Below are 11,893 nucleotides of genomic sequence, written 5' to 3' on the forward strand. Positions count from 1 at the left end.
TGACCTTACTTGGAGAAGCCAAGAGCTTAAACCACTCCATCAACTCACACACTCACACACACTTTTGTTATATTTAGTATTCATTATATTGTGATTTGAGTGTATTAACTTTTGTTCATTATATAATACTTATTTTTACTTACTAAACTAGTTACCCATAATTCAAACTAAAACCATAACCACATTTATTAATATATGGTTTGAAAATGGTTTTGCTTCATCTATCCAAACCAAATCCATTTTATAAGAACCAAAACCAAACCAAAATCACATTTTGCCACCTCTAGGAATAACCGTCACAGCTTGAGTTCAGACTTAACAGAATACAACTACAGAACAAGAAACGGGGTGTGGGCGCTTACTTCTTCAGAGATTAAAATGACTATTAATAATACCAGTTTGTTAAAGTTGTATATGTATACTTCATCTAGTCTTTATTGGCTGCTCAGTTATCAATAATAAATCTTAACGTCTATCAATATATTTGTAGCTCCTACTAAAACGCAATCAGTTGTACATTTTCCCGTGCGAGTTCTAATGGCAAAAACTTGCTTGTTCTTTGCACTAGTACTTGCAGCACTTATCAGCACTTCTTGCATCCTTTGCTCATCTACTGACCAATCTGCACTTCTTGCCTTCAAATCGTATATTACTGATGACCCGATTCAAATTTTGGCCAAGAACTGGACTAGAGGATCTGATATGTGCAGCTGGATTGGCGTCTCCTGCGACGCCAGTCAAGAACACGTGACTGCCTTAAATCTGTCTATGATGAGTTTTAAGGGCACCATTGCTCCGCATATTGGAAACCTCTCGTTTCTGACCTCATTAGACTTGAAATCCAATCAGATTTCAGGTTCATTACCGATTGTTTTGTTTAACATGCCTGCATTAAGGGTCATTAATTTATCAGACAATGCTCTGTCTGACAATCTACCTGTCAATATGTGCTCCAACCACTCTAGGTTGAAAGCACTTTACCTTTCTTCGAATCAGCTTCATGGTGAAATTCCAGCAAGTTTATATTCATGCAGGGAGCTTCAGTATCTTTCATTAGAAAACAACACATTTGACGGAAGACTAGCTAAAGAAATTGGAAACCTGACGAATCTCAAGCACTTGTATCTCGGTACAAACGTTATCCATGGTATGATCGCTATTCCAATCTTTTCCTTTCAGTCTCTGTTTCATATCCCCAAGTTTTCAACAAATTTTCTATTTATAATGACTAAAAAGTTTCTTCCTACTAGGTGAGATTCCACTGCAGATAGGTAATCTGAGAAGTTTGGAGCATCTTAGAATGGGAAGTAACTTCCTGACAGGGCCTGTGCCATCAACTCTTTTCAACATCTCTTCATTAGAAACCATTAATTTGAGCAGAAATAAACTCTCAGGGGTCCTGTCATCTGATATACAATGGAATCTTCCTCTTCTAAGAGATCTCAATCTACAAACCAATCTATTAACTGGTCAGATTCCATCTGGCTTGTGGGGATGCAAACTACTTCAAATGTTATCGCTGGCAGAAAATAGTTTCACAGGAAGCATTTCCAAACAAATTGGAAATCTTACACTGCTTAAAGGTTTAAACCTCGATACCAACAACTTCACAGGTACCTACAAAATTCAGTGGCTGAGTTCAGATTCTGCTGCCACAATATTTCTGTTTTGAGTTCTTCAAATGTTGTGAAAATAATTTACTACCATGATATTTATGTTTGAGTTCGTCAAATCTTGTGAAAGAACTTATTAAGGTGTTCATATTCTTGCAGGGGTGTTGCCAGCTGAAATTGGCTATCTTAATCTAGAGCTACTTTTTGTTCCCTCAAACAAGCTATCAGGTGAAATACCTTATGAAGTTTTCAACAGTTCAACATTGAGAATCATTACCTTGCAATTCAACCAATTCTATGGCCATCTTCCCAGAGGCATTGGGCTTTGGCTTCCCAATCTTGAGGAATTGTATCTTGGTAACAACAGGCTCAGTGGTTCTATCCCAGTCTCTTTGTCTAATGCTTCTAAGCTTACCATCCTTGAAATGAGCACCAACCAATTTAGTGGCTACATACCCAATACACTTGGCAGTTTAAGATCCCTGAGGCGGCTACATCTTGGAGAAAACAATCTGACACGAGAATCATCTAGTACTGAGTTGAGATTTTTCTATTCATTAACAAACTGCAGATATTTGCAGGTGCTTGAGTTATCAATGAATCAATTTCATGGCTCCCTTCCTGCAGTAGTTGGTAATCTCTCAACTTCTCTCCAAATATTTTCAGCATTTAATAGTAGAATCAAAGGTGAGATCCCAATTGGTATTGGAAACTTGAGCAGTTTGAATATGTTAACTCTAGATAGTAATGAGTTGACAGGCATCATTCCAAGCACAATTGGAAGATTGAAATATATGGAACGCATTTATCTTGAACACAATAAACTGAATGGATCTGTTCCGTATGAAATTTGTTTGTTGGAAAAGCTGGGGGACTTGTATCTGAGTGATAACCAACTTAGTGGATTGATTCCAGCATGCTTGGGAGAGCTACCATCTTTAACAAGACTATACTTGGATTCAAACAAGTTAACTTCCAACGTGCCATCAACCTTGTGGAAATGTGTAGATCTTATTGGACTAAATTTGTCAACAAATTACCTATCTGGATATCTACCGTCAGAGGTTGGAAACTTGAGGGCGATAACTGAAATGGACTTCTCTTGGAATCAGTTCTCAGGCAATATACCTGCCACTATTGGAGGTGCTCAATCTCTGAATTATCTCGTTCTGTCTCATAACAAACTAGAAGGGCCTATTCCTCCATCATTAGGCAACTTGAAAGGCTTAGAAATTTTGGATATGTCTAATAACAATTTGTCAGGAAAAATTCCTAAATCCTTGGAGTCACTCAGGTATCTTCGATATTTTAACATCTCCTTCAATGAACTTGAAGGAGAAATTCCAACGGGAGGTCCATTTCAAAATTTCACTGGTCAGTCATATCTGCAAAATGATGGTATATGTGGTGAACCAAGATTGAAAGTCCGAATGTGCCCAGCGTCAGCTACTCAGAAGGAATCAGGATCAAGAAACATTGCTTTCTTAAAGTATACTTTGCCCCTTATTGTTGCAGCAACACTCTTAGTGGCTGTAGCTTTTTTACTAAAAAGAAGAAGAAATCAAAAGATCATCTTGACACAAGAAGATTCATTGCCTCATTCTTTGAGAAGGTTTACTTATCATGAGCTTTTACAAGCAACAAACGGATTTGGTGAAAGTAACCTACTTGGAGTAGGAAGTGTTGGATCCGTATACAAAGGAGAACTTCTGGATGGAACTGTTGTTGCAGTGAAAGTGTTCAATATGCAGTTTGAAGGAGCTTCAAAAAGTTTTGATGCAGAATGTGAAGTACTGCGTAATGTGAGGCATAGGAATCTTACAAGACTAATTAGCAGTTGCACTCACTTGGACTTTAAAGCCTTGATACTGGAGTGGATGCCTAATGGGAGCCTTGAAATATGGTTGCACTCTGAGAAATACTGCTTGAACTTTTTACAGCGCTTAAACTTAATGATAGATGTTGCATCAGCCTTGGACTATTTACATTGTCGCTGTTCAACACCAATCATACATTGTGATCTGAAACCCAGCAATGTCCTAATTGATAATTATATGATTGCACATGTTTGTGACTTTGGTATTGCCAAACTCTTAGGTGAGCAGGAATTTCTGGCGCAAACTAAGACCTTGGGAACAATCGGATATATGGCACCAGGTGAGTTTCTAAATTTGTACTTACTTTTGTCCGTAGAATATACATTAATTGACTAATTTTCCCTATGGTCTTGTGTCATAAAATAGAATACGGGATGGAAGGAATAGTAACTGCAAGAGGTGATGTTTACAGCTATGGTATCTTATTGTTGGAAACATTCACAAGAAAAAGACCAACTGAAGAGATGTTTTCTGGTGAAATGAGCTTGAAAGATTGGGTAAAAGAATCCTTAAGTAGCTCTGAAGTTTTGGACACCAAGCTGAGAGAAAGAAACGACAAGTACTTGCCTATCAAGAATCTATGTGCATTGTCCATCTTTAATTTGGCAATGGACTGTTTGAGGAATTCACCTGTTCAGCGTATTGATATGGAAGATGTTTTGAACAAACTATACAAAATAAAGACCTTGTTTCTGGAACAATGCCATTTGATTGATAGTGAGGTCAATGACTATGAAGTGTAAGCTAATGTAGCAAGTATGTGAGTATTTTTCTATCACACAAACCTGCCCGAGAACATTATTAGTCAGTCTTGTAGAACAACATACTCTCTCAGTTACAGAGAGGTGAATGTAACTTCAAAAAAAATATGATTGCATGGAGCAGATTTGCAGTTTGTAAGAATGTAAGAGAATAATAACAAACTAGAAGGGCCTATTCCTCCATCATTAGGCAACTTGAAAGGCTTAGAATTTTTGGATATGTCTTATAACAATTTGTCAGGAACAATTCCAAAATCCTTGGAGTCACTTAGGTATCTTCGATATATTAACATCTCCTTCAATAAACTTGTAGGAGAAATTCCAACGGGAGGTCCATTTCAAAATTTCACTGGTCAGTCATATCTGCAAAATGATGGTATATGTGGTGCACCAAGATTGAAAGTCCGGTTGTGCCCAGCATCAGCTACTCAGGAATCAGGATCAGGAAACATTGCATTCTTATGTTGTGTTTGGTTGGGGTGAATGATTCCGGAAGGAATGGAATGAAAAATGAACTATCTTATGGACAATTTTTAAGAAATTTCATTCCTTCCTCCATTCCATTCCTTACATCATGTGCTAGATATCACACCTTCAATTTGAGATGGAATGCTTCATTCTCTCCCATCCTCAATTTCTTCTTGAATCTCATCATAGCAATTTTGCACTTTCTCAAAAAAATTTCAAAACTTTCTTCCTATCTCTATTAATTACAAGTATTTTTACTCATTGCATTCCATTCCATTCCAATCTCCCCAACCAAACACAACAAAAGTATACTTTGCCCCTTATCGTTGCAGCAGCACTCTTGGTGGCTGCAGCTTTTTTGACTGGGAAGCATGGTTGCGGGTGCGGGGATGTGCGGTGCGGGGATACGTCAATTCGGCAAATTTGGATACGTTCGTACGGGTGCGGCGGGATACGGAAAAAATAAAATATTAAAAATATATTTTTTATATATATATTATTAAAAAAATATAATTTATATTTATATATATAATAATTAGTAAAACTAAAATAACAAAATTATAAAAAAGTCAGCAAATAAAAAATAAAGAAATTAAAAGGAGACAACAACCAGATGAGCAGTTATTCGTTCATAATCCACGTAGATAGCCAGGCCCAAGTCCAATACAACAAACAATTACTGCACCAACAAAGATATACAATACAGCTCGCCGGAAAAAGAAGGAGACTAGATCGGGGCTTCAATTACGGCTGTTTAATATGCTGTGAAATTATCGAAATTAAAAGTTCATTTTGACACAAGAAAATTCATTGCCTCATGCTTTGGGAAGGTGAAACGGGTTTAGTGAAAGTAACCTGCTTGGAGTAGGAAGTGTTGGATCCGTATACAAAGGAGCACTTCTGAATGGAACTGTTGTAGCAGTGAGAGTGTTCAATATGCAGTTTGAAGGAGCTTTAAAAAGTTTTGATGCCTGATAGAGTATATAATTACTATAATCTTTTTATGGATAATGATACATCTCTCAAAATCTATCCTCAAAACTTTTTCTCAAGATCCAAATGACGTGATAGACATAAAATTATTTTTAATTAAGTGATTGACATGATTACATGGGTATCATATAAGAGGAACCAATTATACTACATTGCTAATGAGCACGGTTGGATAACTCAGTGGTAAAGAGCTTATCCGATGTCGTCCCGGGTTCGACCCTGGCTCACCCCGAGAGTTTCGTAGAACAGATACTCATTTGTAAGGTTATAAGCCATATTTGTAAAAAAAAAAAAAAATACTACATTGCTAATTGGATTTAGGAACACGTTTTGGGTATTTATTATTTTCTTATTTCGACTCTCGTACTAGTTATGATTTGTATTTAATTGGATGTATATTAATTACAATTTAATATTTTATTGTAGAAGGCAAATAATTCTAAATTGGAAGGGACTTGGAATAAATTCAAAAAAAATTTGGATTTGTTAGTTACCCGCACAAGAATTATTGTTTGTGTCATACCTTTAGTTTTAGAAGTCGGATTTGGGCAATTTAACAACTCACACGAAGATAATTTAATTTTCTATAATTCTAGATGGGTACAAATATCAAAAGTCTGTTGAAACAGCTCATGAAAAGAGTAGACTGTCAACTACGAATTTTAACTTTGGAAACCTATTCAGTTGTGGAATTTTCTTGTGAAATCTTATTAGACTAAAAATACTTATATATTAGATATTATGAGACAAAAGATAGATACCTATTATTGAGGAGAGCCACGGAGAAGAAGAGAAGGGATCCACACATTGTATCGTATTCTAATATTTTCATGATTATTACTTGTTTTATTATATATATGATTGGCTAAATCTCCATTGTTAGAGGGTTGTTTTGAAGCCCTAACCTTTATGAAAATTATGCAATTTTGATTTTTGAAAGTATGTTTTGATTGTGCTTATAAGTAACTAGGGTATGCGATCATCCCGGTGTATGTTATGTGATTGATATTTTTACAAATTAAATTAATCTTTTTATGCGGTCATGATAAATTCTCTATAAATATCTATCAAAACATATCAACGAGATTTAAAGTTGTGTCATGGGTTTAGTAGTGGATCTTGCTGCTTTCCAACACAATCTTCATGCTTTCCAACATATTTTTATACTTGGTTACAAATTTATTTGCTTAATTTAATTATTATTTTGAAATAAATTTAATTCTTAGTTTTTTTTAAACTAATTTAATTCTTAGTTAATCATTAGATTATTAAGAATATTAATTATTATTTTTTGATAAGATAGAAGTTAAGAGGTTTAAATTGAGTTGCATCAAAGAAATGTTGAGTACTGCGTAATGTGCGGCATAGGAATCTTACAAAACTCATTAGCAGTTGCACACTTGCACTAACTTGGTCTTCAAAGCCTTGATACTGTAGTGGATGCCTAATGCCTAATGCCTAATGGGATCCTTGAAATATGGTTGCGCTCTGAGAAATATTGCTTGAACTTTTTACGAACACAATGATGGTCGTACATTTCTAAAACTAAAAACAAGCTAAATTAAAATTACAAACAAGATATGTATGGCTTGCAGTCTGCACAGCTGTAGTCGTCTCTCGTCTGAATAGAATATACAGACAGAATAAAATGCAAATTAATAAGATATATAAATATATATTATATTAATATAAATATATTGGTCTATATAATCAAGACTAATTTTTTTTTAAAAAAAATAATCAGACCAAACTGAAATTTAATTCGATCTTAAGCGAAAAATCAAATAAACCAAATCAATATACTTATATAAAGGAGAATCGAGAGGCGTGTAGGTGGCGCCTCTCACATCGCTCCGTTAATTTTCTGGAAGTTTTGGATGAAAAATATCAAAAATTAGAACTACTTTTTTAAATTTCGGATATATTAGAAGCAAGTTTCAGAATCTGATTTTGTTTCAGATTATTTATGGAATATAGCAGTTTGAAAGTTTAATCTGGTTTTGTTTTAGATTATTTAATTATGAGAAAGAGTAGCACACAAATCTCTCTGCACCTATAAATACCCCTATACCCCTATACGTTGTACTTGTAGGGTTTTGGATCATTTAAACAAAATCTACTCTCTCAATACCACAACTCTACCTCTCTGGTGATGATTCTCTTGCTTAATTTCTAACTCGGTGGTGCTGTTCTTCTGCAACGATAAGTGAATGTTGTTTATACGGTATTAAAAAAAATAAAGATCATTGCAAACAAAGGTAGTTTTAGACCGCTATGTGGGAGTCGATAAATCCAAACACGGAAGAAGAATATAGTCTTGAAATGATATTGATGGATGATATCAATAAATTAACAATTAGTGATGTAGTATTGTTGGTTATTCTTTTATAATATTTGTTTTGTTCATCGGATATGTTTGTTGTTGTTAATTTTTATATGATTTATTTTGTACACAGGATTATTCATGCATTATCTGTTTGCTCCGTTCAAGCAACTTTTAAGTGAAGACTGTTCATACAATATTAAAAAATAAGGATCGTTACAAACAAGAGTAGTTATAGACTGCTATCTTACGGATTTAAGCTAGATATTTTTGTGCACAATCAATCCAAAAAAATTGAGGGAAGGTGACAATGTAAGAACATGATTTCTTTTCAAAAAAAAAAACACAAATAAAATTAAGATTCGTCGTGCTTTAAATTGTTAATTACGTGTAGAAATTTATTTTTTACTTTTTCACCATAAATTATAGTCAAATTTTACAATTTTATATATTAGTATTGGTAATATAATTTTTATAAGCCACCGCAACGCGCAGCTTCTCAACTAGTTATTAAAAAATTAGAATCAAACGGGTTCAAATTTATGCAGTTCAATTTGATTTTTTTTAGTTCTGGTTCGTTGTTATGAAAAACAAGCAAACGAGGCCGTAATAAAAGGCAGGAGACCACATCCTAAATTTCATGGTGTCAACTGTCAAGTTTTGTTCACACATGCACGTCAATGTATTACGGCACATATAAATGATAGTATTGGTCTGCAGCCCAGTTAATCGGTAACCCACTATAACACCTATAGGTGATCCCGTATTGGTATGCTGCCCACTTAATTGGTAACCCACTACAACACCCATAGCTCATCCAAGCATGTGTATCAGTGTATGGTGGGATCTCTTGATATTTTACTACCTCCATCCCAAATTACTCTCTCCGTCCTTTATAATAGTATTATATTTTTATATATGTAGCTTGTGTTAATCGTAGAAGATCTGTTTTTAGTTCGAATATATAAAAATGATAATGTGTTTTAGTTAAAAAGGTAATTACTATGTTTCTCGATATTATTTTAAATGATGGAGTTTTTTTAGTTATAAGAAAATATAAAAAAAGATAACATATTTTAATTAAAAAGAATAATTGATATATAGACAGGCCCGTATTTTAGCCCAAGTACCGACTGATCAAACTTTCAATGTTTCAGTTTTAATATTATAGTATAGTATAGATGTGTATATATTTTTTTAGGTTTGACTTTAATTTTTGGTATAGTCAAATAGGTCTTATATTTGTTTTATATTTTGATCTTATATTTGTTATTACTAATTTTCGAGTTTACATTTACCTAATTTTTGGATAAATTTATTTGAATATATATAAATATTGTGTTTTATTTTATATAGTATAACATAATAAATACCAATTATTAAATTTTATCATTTATTAGTATTTTAGGACTTATATGATAATAAAACATATTTAAAATACAAAAGCTCTTAGAACTTGTGGGGCTACAAACAAGAGAGAGAGTATGGAGATGGAGAGTGGAGACAAGCACAGGTGGTTTGAACACCCACTCACTCTCTTTTCACGCGGGTGCATATCAAATGAGCGCCGGTTTGGTTTATTTAGTGGATCATGGTCGGGGAGTACATTTATCCGAAGTTGCAGGGTCGAACCGTATATTTTCATACTTTGATGGCAAATGTGTATAACAGACCAAATTTGGATGGCAGAAAGGTATTTAAGCTTATTATAAAACACTTGTTAATACAGAAAGGTTTCAGGCTTCTTAGGCCAAGAGTTCTCAGTGCGACGTGACCCTGTAAAAATTCTGATCACATTCAATGACCGAAAAATTTTCTACCCATAATTTTCTGGGACCAGGACCAACTAATAAGTCTAACATAAGGTATTTAGCAAAAAAAAAAAAGTCTAACATAAGGCACAAAAGTCAAGAGTGCACTGCAGAAAAAGTTAGACAAATCAACTTTTGACCTTGATACTGGATGCTCAAAATAAGTCGCTGATCATGGCGCGTTTGACCAAGGGAGCGTTTGACCAAGGGAACGTTTGAGTAAGATTAAAAGAGCTCTTTTACCTCCTTGCAGGTAGGGCTGTAAAATGATCCAGGTGATCCCGGGTACTTTTATGCTCAAGTATCCGATCATATTATTTTTAGCTTGTCCAGATTTGAGTCTGGGATCGTTTTATTCGGATATAAGCCGATCCCGGGTATTTGAGATTCGGATTTGAACCGGATATAATCCAGTATCGTATTTTTTATTTTTTAATCGGGTAGTTTATGATCCATCGAATATGAGCCGGATATGATCCACTAACACTAAATATCATTATTATTTCAGTTGTTCGAATAATTATCATTTAATCTAAGTAAACATAATATTATAAAGTATAATAATTTTAAATTAAAACTTATAGTTATATGTTGGTATATATATCATTTATTAAATATATATGAAGATAATAAGCATGATCATATTTAATAAATCATATTTTATGAAGATATAAACTTAAATAAGATTTAAAATTTTATATAATGATGGCTATTTATTTGCAAATATGATGGTGTTAAAATATAATATGTATATGATTTTGAATCGAATATGAACCGTGGATCATATTCGGTTATTCGGGTAGGATTATATTATGAAAAATTATATGAGACCGAATCTGAGCGGGTATAGGTGTGCACGTATCCGGGATCATATATTATACGGGCTTAATTTTTCCGCCAGATTTGGATCGTTTTCAAAACGGATATGAGACATGTATCATATTTTCGAGCTGGATATGAGCCGAGATACCGGATACTCCGTATCGATTTACAGCCCTACTTGCGGGAGGTCGAGAGTTAAGGGGTCGTTTGGGTTAGCTTAATATAAGTGATTCTTGCTTAAAATAAAAAAGTAGAGTTTATGTATTATATTTTGAGATTATTTTCGAAAACACACAACGATGTAAAAAAATTAAAATAATTTTTAAATATGTATTTATTTTAAAATTTTAAAATAAGTTACATCTTTTATGTAAAAAGAAAAATTCAGATTCTAAATCTAGATACATATTTTAAAAATTATTTTAATTTTTTTTACATTGTTGTGTGTGTTCAGAAATAATTTCATAATATGATACATAATTTTTGAGGGGTCACATGGGGTAAAATAGCCGTTACAAACTAATACACACACTGTTATCTCTCAAACAGTTAAAATTAACGACATATTTGGACGGAATAGTGACTAGGAGTTACAATTTGCACGGGAATATTAAGTGTAGGGTGCATATTGCCACGTTTTAAAATTCAAGTACTAAATTGCGTTTAGAACATACTTAGGGGTTACAAAGTGTAATTAACTCTTTGGATTATTATTTAGTTGAATGTCTCGCAGTTTCATTCTTTCCACCATTCATTCCAATCACCCTTGACTAGAGCCAAACCCTCCATTTTGTGAAAAAAATGCTCCGTTTCTTCTGGTACCTAAATTTTACCCGATTGTAATCATATAAAATTTACATCATTCTTTTTATTTTTTCAAGTACTTCGTTCTACTCTCTGGTATTTCTTTTTTTTTCCGCTCATTCCATCTATTCACCCAACCAAACACGATATTAGATTGTATTTACTTGGATGGAATAGAATGAAAAGAGAATGTAATGAGCGGAGAATGAAATGGAACATTATATAAAAGTTTTTTGGAGAAAGAAAAAATTATGAGATAATTGTGATTAAATATAAATGAGTTTAAATTTTTTGTGATAAATATTGTAATGAAACATGATGTAGAATTTGAATGAGTATTCTTTTCAAAATATGAGAGTTAAAATTTTAATTAAAATCAATATGAATGAAATGGTTGAAGCAATAAAAATTATAAATATTT

General features: G+C 33.4%; 1 protein-coding gene across 1 annotated transcript; it reads left to right on the plus strand.

Annotated features, from left to right (window-relative positions):
• The first annotated feature begins 456 nt into the window (after nt 1-456).
• Nucleotides 457-4,393, plus strand: LOC108216631 (probable LRR receptor-like serine/threonine-protein kinase At3g47570). Its single transcript, XM_017389448.2, has 4 exons — nt 457-1,147; nt 1,251-1,613; nt 1,773-3,770; nt 3,857-4,393. Exons 1-4 carry the CDS (start codon nt 538-540, stop codon nt 4,231-4,233), a joined length of 3,348 nt encoding a protein of 1,115 aa, XP_017244937.1. The 5' UTR covers nt 457-537; the 3' UTR covers nt 4,234-4,393.
• Nucleotides 4,394-11,893: the final 7,500 nt, after the last annotated feature.

The sequence above is a fragment of the Daucus carota genome, chromosome 4 (assembly GCF_001625215.2).
Source record: "Daucus carota subsp. sativus chromosome 4, DH1 v3.0, whole genome shotgun sequence".
NCBI lineage: Eukaryota > Viridiplantae > Streptophyta > Magnoliopsida > Apiales > Apiaceae > Daucus > Daucus carota.